The sequence below is a fragment of the Canis lupus genome, chromosome 16 (genome assembly GCF_048164855.1).
Source record: "Canis lupus baileyi chromosome 16, mCanLup2.hap1, whole genome shotgun sequence".
Taxonomy (NCBI): Eukaryota; Metazoa; Chordata; class Mammalia; order Carnivora; family Canidae; genus Canis; species Canis lupus.
Genome location: NC_132853.1, coordinates 17,009,903 through 17,030,083, shown reverse-complemented (window position 1 = coordinate 17,030,083; position 20,181 = coordinate 17,009,903). Strand labels below are relative to the sequence as shown.

Sequence of the window (20,181 nt, the reverse complement as noted above, 5' to 3'; positions counted from 1 at the left end):
CACAAAAAAATTAAAAATAAAAAAACATAAACAGGGAAGATAACATAGGACTTCTTGAGCTCAATACAGGAAGTCATTGTACGATGCTCCATTGGACTTTGTTTTTTTTGTTTTGTTTTGTTTTTTCCGTTGGACTTTGAGATGCCTTTGATATACACCTGTTTTCCCATGGGGAGCAGTTGTTAGGGGCTTCAGTCAGAGATAAAAAGGGAATAAAAATTTCCCCCCATAGATAAATGAACTTTTGATTAGTTTTTAGTTTCATGTTTATGTCTTTTAGCTAAACTACACATCCAATTTCCAAAGCCACAACCTGATCAAGAAGTGAGACTGTCTTCAAAACAATTTCAGAAATACATAGAATTGGTTGTCTCTGAACTCAGGGGCAATGAAGATCATGTTCTGGAAAGTATTGTGGAGTTTCTGGTGAATACTTTAGAAAGGAGCCATACTGAGAATCTGAGGAATTGTGCCAGACGAAAGTGGCTATACCAAATCCAACATGCTGCAGAGACAAGTGGAGTATCCCTGGAGCCTGTGTACACTGAAACCTTTAAGGCCCTCACCCAGGTATGTTTCTCTAAAGTGATATATAAGAGGAAAAATTTCCCCATAGTAGGTAATATTCAATGGTTGCAAAGAGGTAGTACACTAAAGGCTATTTGAAAAAATCACTGGGTACCGCTATAGATGTTTTATTCATTCCAAAACATTACAATGATCCAATATCTAGGAAAGATGCAACAGGAATGATTGTAGGTTGGGAAGGTAGAAATAAAGAGGAAAGGTATAAAAGACAGAATCATGTCTTGAAATTTCTAATTTCATTTCTGCAGAAAGTCAAATAAAGCTTAGAGCAGAAAATAGACTAATATTGAAAAATACCAGTAAGGAGATGTGCAGGCAATTTAACCTACATTTCCCTTGTATGATGTTTTGGAAGTTGGTTTAGAAAGGAACTACATGAACCACAAAATCATTATAAAGTAGGATACAACACCACACAATATTTCATAGCACTGCTTAGAAACACGCTGATACTATTATAGAATCGTGTTACTTAAAATACATGACTCTGATGGGACCACTGCCCAGAGCTTTGCCATCCTCTCCTAAACTCCCAGCTGGCTGCTCCTCACAGGCAGAAACAGCATGGCTGTCTTCTACATATGTCACAAATTCCACTAGTCCAGGAAACCTGGAGTCATTCATCTCAGTTAAATTGCAGCACCTAATTAATGGACTCATTTACTGAATGGCTGAATTTTCTAATGTAGTTTGGAGTGGTGTGACCAGCAACAGAAGACAATCTAGAAAAAGAGGTATTATTTCAACTTGCTTTAGGGATTTGTGGTACATTTCTGTTAATTGTTCTATAGGTCTTTTATGTAGAAAAGAAAGACTAAAGGCAGAAGAAAAAACAGCATCAAAAGCAAACCCAAATATATAGAAAGAGAAGACAAATATCAAAGAAAGCATCTTTCCATGTCACCAACTTATGGACATGCTCAATATATGTGTTAACACACAGTATTGTTAATAACATAATATTTTGGGTACAGAGAATTTTCAGTTATTTTACTTAAAAATAGTAGTTGCAAAAAAATAGTGGTTGCATGAAGTCTGCAAGCTGGGGCCCCAAGAAATTTTTTCCTGACATAAATCAAATGTCATAGCTAAAATATGTTAAGAATTCCTTAAGAGCATTTTTTTCTACATTAACTTCATAGTAGATGGTGAAAATCTACTTAAGAAATATGAGTGAAGTGAAGCCATATTCTTGCCCTAGTCCTCTAAAATAAATACTTTTGACTGAAGCTTAGACAATATGGCTATAGTTTAAAGGGATCCAAGTTTTAAACCTCTAAATCTGAGTAAGACTTGAAATTTTTTTATTTTTTTTTTAGTAAACCAGTCTAGTTGATATAATGTAAATTGATTCCACTCATTAAAATTCAGATTTGGGAGACAGCTGTGATGTCAGCCTTTTCCCCAACTATCCATGAAAGGTAATTATTGCAGTCAGATGTTCAAACAGGCTAATGAAGGGAGACATGATTAAAATAATAGTTATTTGACTATTGGCAAATACTATGGCCAGAAACATTTTGCCATAGGATGCTGAAGCCCATGGAAATAAGAAGATCTGTGCTCATATTTCCCTCTTAGAAGAAAACCTACTACTGCCTGATAGAGGGGAAGTTGTATTAAGGAACGTAGCTTGTACTTTAGATGATGCTCCATTTGTACTGAACAAAGTGCTCTACAGGGACATGAAGGGAATCAGGTAAGAATTTCTTGAGGAGGTTGGTTTTATCCTTCTAAAAGATAATTGCCTTTCCAAAGTAAACTAGTATTGAAATCCTAGTTAGCTGCCCAAGAGAGAAATGCCTCAGGTCACCAATGCTTCTAGAGTGGGAGGTGATGGGCTTCCAGTCTTGAATAATTTCACATGGTAATTTCTAGAGCTCAGTCCTAGGCTTTGATTTGCCATGCTGGGACTCTGCTTCACAATATCAGCTCAATTATTTCTGCCTGTTTTCTAAGTTATGTCTCTGGCATCCCATTTGTATATGTTTATTATGATCCAAACTTGTTTTAAAATCTTTTTTCAAGTCAGACTCTCCAAACTGGTAATTTCCTGAGTCCACTTCTCTGACATATAATTCCAATAATTATGAATGGAGAATTTATCTAATTTCTTGCACAGTTTCATCTAAAGCCTCCTCCTGTGCCTTTCTATCATCTTCATATTCCTCTTCCTCAGCTTTACAGTAGTGGATGAAGGTAAGCCAATACACGTCCCCCAAGTTCAGCACCATGGGAACGTCTTTTTCTGGAACCATTCCCTCAAGAAGAGTGATCAAAATGGATCATTCCTGGCCCTGCCTCTTCAGGATGCATACATGAGGATCTTTGGGGTCATGGCTGTGGACACCCTAAGAGATAAAAAAAAAATAAACATCTTTGTACCTCATGAGATCAGATTCTATCAGGTAAGTCATGGAGGAATTCTTCAAGAACAATGGTAGGATGGCCTCTCCCTCTATACTTTTTAAAAAGCCAAACCTAAAACCAGATAAGAGTAAAGCTATATATAGATAGAGTCATCATACTCGTCCCTGTTCACTGTGTATACCTAACAGTCTTCTGAAAGGTTCCCCATTACACGTGGAAGGGACTCTCAGCCTCAGGTATACATCTATGCTTCAGCCTTGTTGGGGAGGTTGTTAATATGTATCCCATTGCACTAATCATAGGAACAGCATTTTATGCTATAGGACTGAAATCCAACCATTAGACTACTAATTAAGATTTACTAAGTAGGAAGGAACCTTTAGAAGAGACATATTTGTGTTTTGTTAATAGGAGAACCTAGAAATCTTTTACTATTTTCACAAATACATTCCTATGGCTCTTGGTTTCAGTGTTAGGATTTTTGAGGATGAAGAATGAAGGAAAAAACTTGAATGTTTCTCGAGTATGCACATTTTCAAATTAGAGCACAAAAAGATAAGCACTTTTAAGACTATAACTGCACCGGGATCCCTGGGTGGTGCAGTGGTTTGGCGCCTGCCTTTGGCCCAGGGCGCGATCCTGGAGACCTGGGATCGAATCCCACGTCGGGCTCCCAGTGCATGGAGCCTGCTTCTCCCTCTGCCTGTGTCTCTGCCTCTCTCTCTCTCTCTCTCTCTCTCTCTGTGACTATCATAAATAAATAAAATTTAAAAAAAAGACTACAACTGCACCATTTCTACAAGCGTTTTGATTTTATGAATAGAAATTGCAATGAAAGGGGATCCCTGGGTGGCGCAGCGGTTTGGCGCCTGCCTTTGGCCCAGGGCGCGATCCTGGAGACCAAGGATCGAATCCCACATCAGGCTCCCGGTGCATGGAGCCTGCTTCTCCCTCTGCCTATGTCTCTGCCTCTCTCTCTCTCTCTGTGACTATCATAAATAAATAAAAAAATTAAAAAAAAAAAGAAATTGCAATGAAGGAAGATTGAAAGCCTTCATGGAGGTGATAGCCTGAGATGTAGCAGCAATCAGGAACTTGCTGCTTTATCACTTGTTCCCTTCTAAGCCTCTGGCTCTTTATGTTTATTTCCATGATTTAAAATTTTCTCTTCCTGGGGCACCTGGGTGGCTTAGTAAGTTGAGTGTCTGACTATTGGTTTCAGCTCAGGTCATGATCTTGGGGTCATGAGATTACTCCGCACATCAGGTTCAGTGTCAAGTCTGCTCAAGATTCTCTCCTTATCCCTCTGCCTCTCTCTCTGCTTGTGCTCTCTCTTTCAAATAAATAAATAAATAAATAAATAAATAAATAAATAAATAAATAAAATATTTAAAAATAAAATTTTCTCTTCCCATTTACTGGATGTATAACTGAGAAAAGTGGTAGAACCTTTTTCTCTGGACATCTTTTTAATAATATGATTCACTCTCATCTGACATAAGAATGATATGAAGAAAAAAAAAAGAATGATATGAAGATAATTAAAAGAAAACAAAGGAGTATGGAGTTATCAATATAGTCTTGTTAGAGAACATGTCAAAATGAATTTTAAATGGACTCTAGCTTCTGGGTTACCCTTAGATGGCTTGGGTCTATTATAAAATTCATATAGTTTTGAAGAATTTGTGGTTCCTAGAGTCTCTTGACAGTAGGATGACAGATGGGTTCTAAGGACTTACTATCCCTTCTCTGTGGAACAGACCCTCTTTGCATCTATAAGAAGACTGTGTAACCTAGCATGTTGCAGGCCTTGGAACAGAGCACAGCCTGTACTACTGATCTGATGACAGAAGCCACATGAAGATCCAGACGTTAATATTTCATCATATCAGGGGAGCTCCTACCCATCTGCCCAAGGCTGGCATTAGTTCCTGGCTTTTAAATATTTTTCCTCATTTCAAACTTTATCTTATTCTTCTGACTCTATTCTCTGATAGTACATATCACAGATTTCATTGGATGATTATCAGGAAGCATAATAAGTTATATGGATCTTATAGTAGATCTCTCCTTACATCTTTGATTTCTTTAAGATTTTATTTATTTATTTGAAAGAGAGAGTGACAGTGATAGAGCACGAGAGGTGAGGAGAGGTGAGGAGAGGGAGAAGCAGGCTCCCCACTGAGCAGGGAGCCTGATGTGGGGCTCCATCCTAGACCCCAGGATCATGACTTCCGCTGAAGGCAGATGCTTAACTGACAGAGCCACTCAGGTGCCCCTCACACCTTTGATTTCTTGAGATCCTTCTTTTGTTGTAAAATCTAGAACACTGCCTTTTGAGAACTGATAAGTAATTTGTCGGAAATAGATTATCATGAACTTATAAGAAAATCCAATTAATGCATTATTTTCTGGTTTTTAAAAACAAAAGAAAATTAAAATTTTCTGTCTCTACAGGGTGTTGCTAATGTCTTTAGCACTGCCTATCACTATGTCCACAGCAGGGAGCACATCCTGCATGTTGTGATTACTGGCATTGGCTGGCTCTGTGACATCACATCTGACATCACCGCCATCACTACATACTTCATTGAGCCTGGCCTAATGCAGGTAGGCAACGTTGGGCAGTATTAGACCTCTAATAGAGTTTCTAGATATATTATCTTGCTAATATTTTAAAACTATATTGAATTAGCTGTTAAAGCCACCTGGAGGGATCCCTGGGTGGCGCAGCGGTTTGGCGCCTGCCTTTGGCCCAGGGCGCGATCCTGGAGACCCGGGATCGAATTCCACGTCAAGCTCCCGGTGCATGGAGCCTGCTTCTCCCTCTGCCTGTGTCTCTGCCTCTCTCTCTCTCTCTCTCTGTGTGTGTGTGTGACTATCATAAATAAATTAAAAAATTAAAAAAAAAAAAAGCCACCTGGAGACATATTTCCCAAAATCCCAATTCAAGATCCTTGGTTGTGGGACGCCTGGGTGATTCAGTGGTTGAGTGACTGCCTTCGGCTCAGGGCGTGATCCCAGAGTCCTGGGATTGAGTCCCACATCAGGCTCCTTACAGGGAGCCTGCTCCTCCTTCTGCCTATGTCTCTCTGCCTTTCTCTGTGTCTCCCATGAATAAATAAATAAAACCTTAAAAAAAAGATCCTTGGTTGTGAGTGACAAAAGTCCATCTCAAACTGCCTTAGGCAAAATTAAGGAATTGATTGACTGATGTGACCAAAATGAAGAAAGGACAGGAGTCAGGCTGCCTTCTGGGATGACCAGAACCAGGAATTCAATACCATTAGGGTTCTCTTGTGTTTTCTCTCTGCAGTTCTCGTGTTTGCTTCCCTCTACGCTTTGGCTTGGTCCTTCCAGCTTAAGATAGGCTTTCTCCACAGGGCAAGCCAAATGCTTAGTAACTGAAAAAGAATCTTTCCTTTTTGTTTCAATTTGGAAAACCCAAGAGAGCTCTTTTTAGTCTATCCTGAGATATGTCCCCCAGCTGGGGGTGGGGGTGGAGGAATTTACAGTAACTGATAGCCTCCACCAGAATCATATGGGTAAAGAGGGAAGAGATGAGGCACTGCTGTTTGGAAGGATATAATTACATCACACCAGTTTAAAAATGCCTATCTATAACATGATGAGTTTTTGCCAAATGTTTATTTTGCTTCTTTACACTTTTTCCCCCAAGTTTTTATTTAAACTCCAGCTAGTTAACAAACAGTGCAATATTAGTTTCAGGTGTAGAATTTAGTGATTTGTCACTTATATACAACACCCGGTGCTCATCACAAGTGCACTCCTTACTACCCCTCACCTGTTTAACCCATTCTGCATGCTCCCCCACCCCCCAATGGCCTACCTCCCCTCCTGTAACCATCAGTTCTCTATATTTAAGAGTCTATTTCTTGGTTTGCTTCTCTTTTTTTTCACACTTAATTTTATTAATTTTTAAAAAATATTTGTTTATTTAAGAGAGACGTGGCACGGGCAGAGGGGAGAAAAAAAATCCTGAAGCAAACTTCCTGCTAAGCACAAAGCCTGACATGGGGCTTGATTCCAGGACCCTGAGATCATGACCTGAACTGCCTCTCCCCTTCTCTCCAGGCTTCTTCCTCTCTGAGTGGTTGGACCAAGCTGATAAGGCCCTGGCCAAAGAGCAGAATCACAGAGCTCTCTGGCAGAATGAAGAGACTGTGGAGGTGGAGAACGCATAGTCCCGGGTGCTGTTCCTAGGGGTGGGGTAGGAAAGGGAACTTCCAAGTGCCCTCAGAACTGGGGTGGGCCACCCAGTGTGTGGGGGTGGGGGCTGAGAACCATTCAGTGTGGGGAGCAGACCACCAGGTCTGATAGGCCACAGTCGGAGTGTTGGATCTGGGGAGGATTTGATTTGGCCAGTATCCATGCTTAAGAAGACCCTTTTTAGGGCCTGAAATTTCCCTTGTTAGGGAAATGATATCTAGGGCTCCATGAAGAAAGTTAAAATTGCCCACAGCAGTCAACAGAAAGCATGGCTTCTGGGGCATGTAGTTTTCACAATCACAATGCTGTGGACAAGATCATGAGAGTCACTATCCATCTGACTCATGTTATGGAGGTGAACAAGACTATCTCCAAAGTAGGGGGGAGGAGGACCATTCAGCAGCCCAGGGTCTGGGGAGCATCACAACTGGGCAGAGACCAGAACAGCCTGTCCAAAGCTGTAGTCAGGGGTTTATCCTAAGTGGAAACTAGGTGAGGTTTTGGTGTTGAAAATGGCTCAGGGTGGCTATAGGATACCTTTTTCCAACCACCTGACTGATAAATTCTTAAGCTTCTCCTTCCTCATCTGCAGCTCCTCCAATCTATTCTGCTCCCTTCTCCAGCCTGCTTTCTACCTCAAAAAGTAGACAGTATCAATAGGCTCCTTGGCTTCTGTTTAGGTTTGTCCAATGAGATGTATCAATAGGAGATTGCAGGGCAAAAGGAGAGTGAGGCTGGGGTGTTTTGCTTCTGGCAGTCTTTCTGCCAGCCTGCTGTGGGTTGGCTATGTTTTTCTATACCAGGTCCCACTGTAATCACCTAAGTCCTTAAAAGAATAGGACCTTTTCTGGCTGTGGTCCCTGAGAGATGGGAGGTTGGAAGAAAAACCAGAGAGATGGCAGGGGGTAAAGAATTGGACACTTGTTGCTGGTTCTGAGATGTGCAGGGCTATGTACAAAGATTGAGGTTTCTGGGAGTTAAGGGCAGTCCCCAGCAAACAGCAGGCAAGGAAACCAAGACCCCAGTATCTTACATCCCTAAAGTCTTGAGAGGGACAAGTGATTAACCTGTGTGCCTGGTTTGCTATCTTAAATCATATCAGTAGGCTTTTGAAAAAGCAAATGCCAGAGATTAGTCAATGATTGCTGCTTTCTACCTCATCACATTTCTTTTCTAAGGCAATACAGACTTTCTGCTTGAATGAGAAGGAAGGGGGAAGAGATTCTCAGGAGGAAAAAATATACAATACCACAATTAATGTTTCACAACTCATCATATATGATAGAAAGCAATTTTTTTTCTACCTCAGGCTTCAAAAATACTGTTATTTTGCCTAAAATACTCTCCCCACTTCACCCTGTAACCTTCAGATTCTACATGAAATAAACTACAAACATTGCCAAGGAATCAAAGTTTTTTATAAAATAGAAAATCATATCATGATTTTTTTGACAAGACCACCACTTTTTAAAAATATAATTTCTTCCAAAAATTATTTATGTTTAACAAAATTCCAAGAAAAAAATCCCAAAATTATTTCTTAAATTGACCAGAAAGCAATTTTTTTCTACCTCAGGCTTCAAAACTGCTGTTATTTTGCCTAAAATATTCTCCCCACTTCACCCTGTAACCTTCAGATTCTACATGAAATAAACTACAAACATTGCCAAGGAATCAAAGTTTTTTATAAAATAGAAAATCATATCATGATTTTTTTTGACAAGACCACCACTTTTTAAAAATATAATTTCTGGGATCCCTGGGTGGCGCAGTGGTTTAGCGCCTGCCTTTGGCCCAGGGCGCGATCCTGGAGAGCCGGGATCAAATCCCACGTCGGGCTCCCGGTGCATGGAGCCTGCTTCTCCCTCTGCCTGTGTCTCTGCCTCTCTCTCTCTCTCTCTGTGACTATCATAAATAAATAAAAATTAAAAATATATATATATAATTTCTTCCAAAAACTATAAGTTTAACAAAATTCCAAGAAAAAAATCCCAAAATTATTTTTTAAATTGACCAAATTATTTTAATTTTAATCTGGAAGAAGAATAAATGCATGATCATAGCTAAGAAAATAAGGGATGAGAGGGAATTTACAGTCTTGGTCTGGGGAAGAACAGTTAACCCTACATCACAGGTTAAAACAACTGTGAAGTTGCTACAATGATGACATAATAATATAGAACTTCCCTGCACCAAAATTAAAGACAAAATAAATAACTTTAGTCAAAGTGGGACGAAATTGCCAATATTTAACAAAGAGTTAACATTGTTCTACACAACTTAGTAAGATTTTTTAAAAATCCAAAAGAAAAATAAAGACAAGTATACTAAAAAAAAATTTTTAAGCATATTCAATAAACATTGAAAAAAGTTCCATTCTATAATGAAATAAGTACAAAGTTAAGTAAAAGTAAACCTTTACCTATTAAGTTGAAAACAATTTTTTAAACTATAATTTGAAATGCCTTTTAGGGTACTTGATAGGATGAGCACTGGGTGTTATTCTATATGTTGGCAAATTGAACACCAATAAAAAAATAAATTTAATTTAAAAAATGAAATGTCTTTTAGACTCTAAATGGAGATATTAAATAGGCAGTTGAATATATGAACTAGTGTTTGGATAGAAATCCCCCCTAGCAAATAAATGGTATTTAAAACCATGAGACAACACGGTGAATGTATTTCATGCCACCAAATTGTATACTTTTAAATGGCTAAAGTGATAATATTATGCTATGTATATTTTACCATAATAACCAAAAGCAAAATAAAAACCATGAGACTAGATGGAATAACCAAGAGAATGAGCGAGGATAGAAAAGAAGTCTGAGGTCCAAGCCCTGAGATAATCCAAGTGTTTGGAATCATTGTGGCTCAAAATTATGTTAAAAAAAAATAAAAAATAAAAAAATAAAAATTATGTTGACTTTGACCTATTATATGAAAAACATTTTGTATACTGACCCCTGACAAAAATACAAACACCACACACTTAAAACAGAAGTTTCACAAAACAATACCTACTTTTACTATTTGAGAATATTTTCTATTCTATTTCATTCTTAAAAAAAAATACTTGTCAAAAGAGAAAAGCGAGAGGATAAATACTAAATAATGTGTGATGCATCCTATAAGATACCTAGGAATAAACTTAATCAAAGAAGCAAAGGATCTATGCTCAGAAAACTATAGAACACTCTAGAAAGAAATTGAAGAAGACACAAAGAAATGGAAAAACGTTCCATGAACATGGATTAGAAGAACAAATATTGGTAAAATGTCTATGCTACCTAGAGCAATCTATACATTCAATGAAATCCCTATCAAAACACCATTAACTTTTTCACAGAGCTGGAACAAATAATCTTAAAATTTGTATGGAACCAGAAAAGACCCCAAATAGCTAAAAGAATGTTGAAAAAGAAAACCAAAGCTGTTGGCATCACAATTCCAAACTTCAAGCTCTATTACAAAGCTGTGATCATCAAGACAGTATGGTACTGGCACTAAAACAGACATAGATCAATGCAACAGACTAGAGAACCCAGAAATGGACTCTCAACTCTATAGTCAACTAATTTTTGACAAAGCAGGAAAGAAGATCCAATGGAAAAAAGGCAGTCTCTTCAACAAATGGTGTTGGGAAAATTAGACAGCCACATGCAGAAGAATGAAACTGGACCATTTCCGTACACCATACACAAAAATAGATTCAAAATGGATGAAAGACCTAAATGTGAGACAGGAATCCATCAAAATCCTAGAGGAGAACACAGGCAGCAATCTCTGTGACCTCAGCTGCAGCAACTTCTTGCTAGACATGTCACACCTCTCCAAAGGCAAGGAAAACAAAGGCAAAAATGAACTATTGGGACTCTGTCAAGATAAAAAGCTTTTGCACAGCAAAGTAAACAGTTGACAAAACCAAAGTCAACTGACAGAATGGGAAAAGATATTTGCAAATGTCTTATCAGATAAAGGGCTAGTATCCAAAATCTATAAAGAAGTTATCAAACTCAACACCCAAAGAAAAAATAATCCAAACAAGAAATGAGCAGAAGACGAACAGACATTTCTCCAAAGAAGACATAAAAAAATAAATGGCCAAGAGACACATGAAAAAATGCTAAACACCACTTGACATCAGGGAGACACAAATCAAAACCACAATGAGATACAACCTCACAACTGTCAGAATGGCTAGAATTAACAACTCAGGAAACAACAGATATTGGTGAGGATGCAAAGCAAAGGGAACCCTCTTACACTTTGGTGGGAATGCAAACTGGTGCAACCACTCTGGAAAACAGTATGAAGCTTCCTCAAAAAGTTGAAAATAGTGCTCTATGACCCAGCAATTGCACTACTAGGTATTTACCCCAAAGATACAAATGTAGTGACCTGAAGGGGCACCTGCACCTCAATGTTTATAGCAGCAATGTCCACAATAGCCTGACTATGGAAAAGAGCCTAGATATCCATTGAGAGATGGAGTAACTGGATGATGGACATTAAGGAGGGTATGTAATGTAATGGTCACTGAGTATTATATAAGACTAATGAATCACTTAACTCTACCTCTGAAACTAATAATAGTTAATTGATAGTCAATTAACTAATATAATTAACTAATATAGTTATTAATTGAATTTAAACTTAAAAAATCTTACAATTTTATTTTCAATTATATCTCAAAGCTGAAATTAAAAAATAATAAAAACAAAAAAAAGGAGAAAAATGTGTAATGCATAAAGTGAGAATGACAGATGCTAGTATCCCCACTTTCCAAAAGTTCATGTTAGGTCACTTCTCTTTTACAAAAGACCCTCATTAGTACCTGTTTTTGCTAACCGAAAGAAATCTGATGAGCAGTTTTGCTTTTATTTTTAGAAAGGCAAAAAGTGAAAATAGTGTTCAGCATTTGTTTTGCAGTGAGTCTGTAGAGCAGCAAGAGCGGCCCTATTAAGCTCTCCTCACCCCACAACTGCAGTCAGCATCAAGCCACCACACCTTCAAACTGTATCTGTGAGCATCTGTGCTTGATCTCAATTTATATTGTGCATCCATTAGCAAGATGTGCTCTAAAAGCCTGAGAGTCCAGGAATGCTCAAAAATCTCAAAAAATGTGTAAGTTATTAGTTTTTCACTTTATGCTGTTTTAGCTTATGAAAAGTTTCTTAGGTATGCTCTACTTTCAGATAGCGGAGCAAACCTGTATTGGAAAAGTAAGGGGGTGGGGAATAACAAGCCAGTAGCAGAACAAATAAAATGGGGGATAGTATCATTGCAGCTCTTTTTCTGAACAGTTTCCTGGAAATTTTTGACCAGAGTAATTATCTCATTACTGAATAATTACTGAGGCACTTGCTGAATTTATAGTTTCTTGGTCCAACTGAAATTAAATGAAAAGCTTATTATTAGGTATAGTATTTATGAGCCCCTTATTTTCTATATTATGCTTGTAGTCTTAACAGAAGTGGCCAGACTGACACAATTTTGGGGGAGAAGTGGAAACAGGAGAGGAATTGTTTAGTTTGGGCTAAAGATTTAAACCTAGAAACATAGTCACAGTGAGACTCTAAAAAATCATGTTAGTCTAATATATATAACACTAAATAAGCCATGGAAGAAAGAAATTAGTAAAAGCTGAATGCTCATTTGCCAACATCAGAGAATCTTTCTAGTTTGCTAAATACTCTGTGGAGAACACTTTTTGTCCAAAAAGTTTGAGGGAACACTTGAGGTCATGGCAAGAGGAAGCTCCATACTACATAGCAGTGTGCTTCTTCAGAGCACCATTCATCATACAGTCACTATTAATTCTATTATCAGTTTCCCTTTTAATCACAGAATTGTTTACAGGTGGAAATGAAAACCCCTTTTTATTTCTTCTAATTGAATTTGTCTTTTCTACAGTTTAGTATATTTTACAGGATATGTTAATCTTACTTTCTTATAAATAAACTAATCTCTACCAAAAAAGAAAGTTGGTGAGACTTATTCCAAGCTCATCTAATTGTATACATAAAATATGTGCAGTTTTTTGTTTATCAGTGATACTTCAATAAATCTGTTTTTAAAAGGCATTAAAATGGGGGGCTCAGTCAACTAAGCATCAACTCTTGATTTTGTTCAGGTCATGATCTCAGAGTGGGGAGATTGAGCCTTTTGATGACTCCACGCTTAGCATGGAGCATGCTTAAGATGCTCTCCTTCTCCCTCTGCCCCTCCCCATTTGTGTGCACTCTCTTGGTAAAAGAAAAGAAAAAAGAAAAGAAAAGAAAAGAAAAGAAAAGAAAAGAAAAGAAAAGAAAAGAAAAGAAAAGAGAAAAGAAAGGCATTAAAATATTTTCACAACCCATAGGTTGATTATGACCTACAGTTTATAAATCTCTTAGAGGTGAGGAAGAGAAAGAAGCAGAAAGGAATATGAGTGATTCATAGGAGAACCTGAAGAGAGTGATGTCCCAAAAGCCAAGTGAAAAAAGTATGTCAAGAAGAGAGTTGTTCCCTGAGTCAAATGCTGATGTAGTGGAAGATAATGACTAGGGGTTAATCAGTGGATTTCACAATGAGAGAATCACTAGTGACCTTAACCATAATGGTTTTGATGAGATGGTGAAGACAAAGGTCTCATGGGAGAATATTTTTTATTGTTCTTATTTTCCTTGGACTTTTCTGTATTTTTCAAATGCTCTACATTGTACTTTTCACATAAAAAATAATATAAACACATGGTTTTATCAAAATTATTTAAAAAATAAGTTTCTGTGCTTAAAAGAATATTGTAATTTGAAATTTTTCTCTTGTGCACACCTTGTTCTTAATGGTATTAAATAAAATGTCTCAGATGCTTCAAGATAGAGATCATCTAAACTTTCCTAATTTTTTTCCTATTTTTCTGTTCCCAAAACCTTTACTGGGAAAATGAGGTCTAATTATTCCTCTCTATTGAAACTCCTTCATCTTTTCAAGGATTCAGACTATGTTTTACGCAATATGATGGTTACCAGACACCTGGGTCTAACAGAAATCCACAGGAACCCCCCTATAATTTTCAGGAAGACATGCATCTTCAGGTATGAGATACGTCTTTATGCCTGTTTTGTTTGACTGCCAAAACACATTCCCCCTCCAAGTTAGCAGCCCTGAGAGACACAGCTTTTGCCTATTATTAGTATACACCTGAATCCTATTCCGATTGATTTTTAAAGAAAAATTCTTGTCTTTGTGGGACATGTTAACTCCTTCCCCCTTCAAGTCCTTTTTAAAACAGGTTTCATTGGTATTTTATATTAAAATTGCATGTTTTTAAGCACAATAAGTGTTTTATTTTCTAGGATTTCCTGGTAAACATGGAATTCAACAAAAAACCACCAGGACTGTGAAAAATACATACACTTACCCGAGCTCATCATCTTAATGTTAACAAGCCTGTGAATGTGTATTTTTCATTTAAAGACAGGCTGGGTGGCTCAGTCAGTTAAGTATCTGCCTTCAGCTCAGGTCATGATCCCAGATTCCTGGGATTGAGCCCCACATCAGGCTCCCTGTTTAGGAGACTTCCTGCTGCTCCCCCTGCTTGTGCTCTCTCTCCCTCTTTGTCAAATAAATAAAATCTTAAGAAAAAAAGGAAACCATTTGTTTAAAAAAAATTTTTTTAAGCAAATAAAGAAGACAGGCTGGGAACGTCTGTGTGGCTCAGTGGTTGAGCATCTGCCTTTGGCTTGGGGAGTGGTCCTGTGGTCCCAGGATGGAGTCCCACATCAGGCTCCCTGCATGGAGCCTGCTTCTCCCTCTGCCTATGTCTCTGCCATTCTCTCTCTCTCTGTGTCTCTCATGAATAAATAAAACCTTGGAGGAGGAGGAGGTGGAGGAGAAGGAGGAGGAGGAGGAGGAAGAGGAGGAAGAGACAACAGTCTGGGCAAAGGTGGGGAGGAAGCAGAGAATATGGTCTTTAATTAAAGTATCCAGTTCTGGATTATTTTGAGTGCCTTTCCCTGTGGGATGCAAGGAACATTGCCCATCCGTAGACAGGTGCAAAACAGATCTTAACAATGGACACACATATTGCAAAAATTGAGTAGGCAGTAACCAATCTCAGTTCAGAGGGCTAATTTGACATTGAAGTACATGCGGTAATTAGTATATGTGCTGCCGAAGCGGAGCACCACATGCGGTAATTAAATTTTAGTGTGGCCTCATACCTAAATGTTCATTCAGGTTTAAGCTCTTTTCCACATACTTATTCCTTGTGCTGGTCAAGCGTTTTATCAGAGTCCTTGTGACACCCAGACTCATTACCTTTGACTCCTGTGTGTAACTTAGAACAGTTGCATTTTGAGGAACTTTGTTGACCAATCAGCTTTATTGTTATGCCTGGCAAGTTTAGCATGATGCATCATTACTATGGTAAAGACACAGATTGGTGGCTTAGCAGCAGGAAGGGGTGTGAACAGCAAAAAAAGAGGATATAATCTTACCTGGCATTATAGGATTGATGTTATGAGCCATAAATGTACTTTTTGAGGCTATGCAAACACCAACATTTTTACAAATATCTCAGAAGAATGACATCTCAATATCAATGTAGACTAGGAAGGGGGTTAAAGAGGTTAAAAGAAAAAGAGAGAGATGTGTCTGTGTGTCACTAGAGACAGAAGCATCTATACATTTCAATGAGAATCTCAGGCCCCTTGAGGAAGTACTGCCGCTGCTACCCAGATCCCTAATATATTTTTTTGCCAGCTGCTGCAGGTACAGCTGCTAATGACTCACACCATAACTTGCTCTGGAGGAGTGCCCTTGAGTGATGGGAGCCCCTTACTAGGTGTGTCTCACAGTTATGTAAACACACACTCAAAGCATCTTAGAGCCAATGACTGCTTCAAGGTGGGGCAAATTCTTTGGCACAATTTGCCTTCCAGAGCTCCCTTGGAATAGGACTGAGGTTAGCCTTCGCATTCTTTTTTTTTTTTTTTTAAGATTTTATTTTATTTGGAGGCGGGGAGGCGGGAGGGGAGGAGTGGAGACAGCGGCGGCGGCTCAGGGGGGCGGGGGCAGGGAGCCCCGGGAAACTGATGGGGTCGCCGGGGATCTTGGGTGAGGGGGAGGTGGTGAAAGGGCAGCCGTTCAACGTGGGTCCGCGCTACACCCAGCTGCACTACATCCGCGAGGGCGCTTACGGCATGGTCAGCCCAGCTTACGACCACGTGCGCAAGGTTCGCGTGGCCATCAAGAAAATCAGCCCCTTTGAGCATCAGACCTGTTGCCAGCGTACACTGAGGGAGATCCAGATCTTGCTGTGCTTCTGCCATGAGAACGTCATTGGCATTCGGGACATTCTGCGGGCGCCCACCCTGGACGCCATGAAGATGTCTACATTGTGCAAGACCTGATGGAGACAGACCTATACAAGCTGCGCAAAAGCCAGCAGCTGAGCAACGACCATGTTTGCTACTTCCTCTACCAGATCCTGCGAGGCCTCAAGTATATCCACTCAGCCAATGTGCTCCACCAGGATTTAAAGCCCTCTAACCTGCTCATCAACACCACCTGTGACCTTAAGATCTGCGATTTTGGCCTGGCCGGGATTGCCGATCCTGAGCATGACCACACTGGCTTCCTGACAGAATATGTGGCCACACGCTGGTACCGGGCTCCAGAAATCATGCTTAACTCTAAGGGCTATACCAAGTCCATCGACATCTGGTCTGTGGGCTGCATTCTAGCTGAGATGCTCTCCAACGGGCCCATCTTCCCTGGCAAGCACTACCTGGACCAGCTCAACCACATTCTAGGTATCCTAGGCTCCCCATCCTAGGAGGACTTGAACTGTATCATCAATATGAAGGCCCGAAACTACCTACAGTCTCTGCCCTCCCAGACCAAGGTGGCATGGGCCAAGCTTTTTCCCAAGTCAGACTCCAAAGCCCTTGACCTGCTAGACCGGATGTTGACCTTTAACCCCAACAAACGGATCACAGTGGAAGAAGCACTGGCTCATCCCTACTTGGAGCAGTACTACTACGACCCAACAGATGAGCCAGTTGCTGAGGAGCCTTTCACCTTCAAAATGGAGCTGGTGATCTACCCAAGGACCGTCTGAAGGAGCTCATCTTCCAGGAGACAGCCCGCTTCCAGCCTGGGGCACTGGAGGCCCCCTAGTCTGGACAGACACCTCTCTTCCTTGGGGCCTGGCTCTGCCTCCTGCCTGCCCCTCCCCTGCCAGACTGTTAGGAAATGGGCACTGTGCCCCACCCAGACCCCAGATGGCCCAGGTCCGGGCAGAGGGTGCACCTGGCCACCTTCCACGGCTTTGCTCTGGTCTCCTGCTCCAGGCAGGCCAAGGCTCCCTCTGCCCCGCCTCCCCTCCCAGGACCTGAGGGGCTTAGGTGGCCCCAAAGTAAATCGCCCTCTGCTGCTTGCCTTCGTCTACCCCAGCTATCCCAGTCTCTGGTAGTTCTGGAATGGAAGGGCTCTGGCTGCCCGAGACCGACTGAAGGGTGGTGGGGGTATGGGGGACACTGACCCATTAAAACCTCACCCCTTTTTCCCTGAAGGAATATTCCTGAGGCTCCAGGGCTAGTCCCCCTGAGGGGCAGGGCCCAGGCCTAAACCCCCTCCCCCAAAGCTGCCACATCTAACACCCCCTGCTGCCTCTATATGTGGGTGAACAGAAGTGGAGCTGGGGGCACGAGGACAGCCTGGTGCTCCTGCCCACCCCTGTGCCTATATCTAATATATAAATATAGAGATGTGTATATTAAAAAAAGATTTTATTTTATTTTATTTATTTTATTTTATTTATTTATTTATTTTTTAATTTATTGAGAGAGAGTGTGCTCACGAATCGGTGGAGGAGCAGGGAGAATCTCAAGCAGACCCCCCCGCCCAGCACTGAACCCGACGTGGGGCTCAGTCTCAAGACCCTGAGATCATGACCTAAGCCAAAATCAAGAGTTGGATACTTAGGAAACTGAGCCACCCAGGTGCCCCTAGCCTTCACATACTTATTACATTTTTATTTTATTTTAATCAATTAACATATAGTGTATTATTAGTTTCAGAGGTAGAATTCAGTGATTCATCAGTCTTATATAATTCCCAGTGCTCACTACATCACATGCCCTCCTTAATGTCCATCACCCAGTTACCCAATCCCCTCCTCTCCAAGGACCCAAGACCAAGGCAGACGCTTAACCAACTGAGCCACCCACGTGCCCCTAGTCTTCACATTCTTAATTAGCTTCTCCTTCCCTTTTCTACTTTCCTCAGACCTTTATAGGTTTTCCCAGAAAGCACTTCCTCAATAAATCCTTTGCATAAACATTCCTGTCTCAGGCTCTGCTTCTAGGGAGCCTGACCTACCTAACATACTCCCTGTTCCTTCTGGCATTCAACAGATACGTACTGGACAATATGTAAACAAACAAACAAAAAACCCCAAATACCTTCAGAAAAGCATAAGTCTAGCAAAGACAATAAAGCAGAGCAGCATGCTGGAGAGTGACCTTAGATGGCTTGATCAGAGAAGGCTTCTCTATCAGATGAGTGAACTGAGGGAGAGAGCTCTGTGCAATCACAGAGAGGAGCAGTGCAGGCAGATGGAATAAGGGCTGGTGCGGCTGCAGCACTGTTGGCACAAAAGAGTGATTCAGGACATTTGGGTGGAATTTTATGAGCAGGCTGATGTTTTATGTCCTCATGCTTATTTGGTTTTGGTTTCAGAGACTTCCTCTTTAAATGTACAGACAGTTCCGAAGTTGTCTTGGCCTCTGTCTGTGGAGAAAACCACATACTAATTCCACTCCGTGAGAGAACAGGAAAAGCTTTGGGAGTTCTTGATTTTAACATTGGCAAGAGTAAAATGTTATTGTATCGAGAATTTAAAGACCTACAGAAAATGATGAAAGTGGTCCAAGCTGCCTGCTACGAAATACTGGGCGAATTATCTGGAGAAATAAAGAAAAACTATATCCTAGGTATCGTGAGTGAGGCAACAATCTCAATTCATGGGTTTAATAAATACCAAAGGAATCACAGAAGGGTGCATTTTCTAAATGGAATGACAATATACAGCTCTTTCTAAGTCAAAGAAATTCCCTCATGCAGTCTTGGGCTAATGAGTATGGTCTATAAATTAGAGCGAAGGGCACGAATCTCACCTCCTTGGCTGGAATCATGGTGTAGAACTGGAAGGGGGCTCATAAAAGCAATGTAGAACTGGCATTTATCAAATGCCCCATTGTATATCGAGTGCTTTAAATATGTAATTTCAATTAGTCCTTACCATAATAACTCAGGCGAATGGTGATAACTCATTTTATAGGTACAGAAAGTAAAGTTCAGAAAAACAAAACAACTTGCACCAAACCACACAGTTAACAAGTGGTGAAGCCTGGATTTGCACCCCAGTTTGGGTGTTCTTTCCACTGTATTACACAGCACTAATTCAATGGAACATTTTGTTTTACAGATAAAGAAGCTAAAGCCCATAAAAGTAATGATCCAATAGCAAGCTAATGGCAGAGCCAAGACTAGACCCTCATGCCTGGGATTCCACACCCACGAGGCTACTCTTAGCACAAAACCAGTTTGGGCATAAGAGAGGGAAGAAGGAAGCATGGAAACCTTTAGCTACCTAGGATGGAGTAAATAGAGTAATGTGTGGGATTAATCTGAGAGGTTTCTTGCCATTAGGTAAGGTGGGTTAAGAAGAAAAAAGAACAAAATTCATGTCTTATAAGCATCCACTATGTACTTATCCACAAGCACTTTTACATATATCACCTCATTTAATTCCCGCAGATCACCAGGGAAGTAGGGATCAGCTCCATGCTCACAGAGAGGAAAAGGGGGTTCAGAAAGACAAAAGGGAGAGAGTAGGTATTCAAACTAAGGTCCAACCTCAAAACCTGAGTTTTTACCTTTCCTTAAAGCCTCTTCCTGTGAGCTTCAGGTATAATTTCATTTCCATGTTTTGATTTC

At 40.2% G+C, this 20,181-nt stretch overlaps 1 protein-coding gene and 1 pseudogene across 8 annotated transcripts in view; both read left to right on the top strand.

Annotated features, from left to right (window-relative positions):
- Positions 1-20,181, top strand: part of EFCAB5 (EF-hand calcium binding domain 5) — a 177,895-nt gene that overhangs the window by 142,432 nt on the left and 15,282 nt on the right. For 7 of the 8 annotated variants that reach the window (XM_072779183.1, XM_072779188.1, XM_072779184.1 and 4 more), the window contains 6 exons: positions 281-570; positions 2,118-2,287; positions 2,768-2,996; positions 5,416-5,568; positions 7,054-7,169; positions 18,922-19,175. In XM_072779183.1, the coding sequence (XP_072635284.1) occupies positions 281-570; positions 2,118-2,287; positions 2,768-2,996; positions 5,416-5,568; positions 7,054-7,169; positions 18,922-19,175 (1,212 nt within the window). Of the gene's footprint in view, positions 1-280; positions 571-2,117; positions 2,288-2,767; positions 2,997-5,415; positions 5,569-7,053; positions 7,170-14,166; positions 14,271-18,921; positions 19,176-20,181 lie in introns of all 8 variants that reach the window. The other variant, XM_072779181.1, reaches the window with a different exon arrangement.
- Positions 15,366-18,915, top strand: LOC140605609 (mitogen-activated protein kinase 3 pseudogene; annotated as a pseudogene).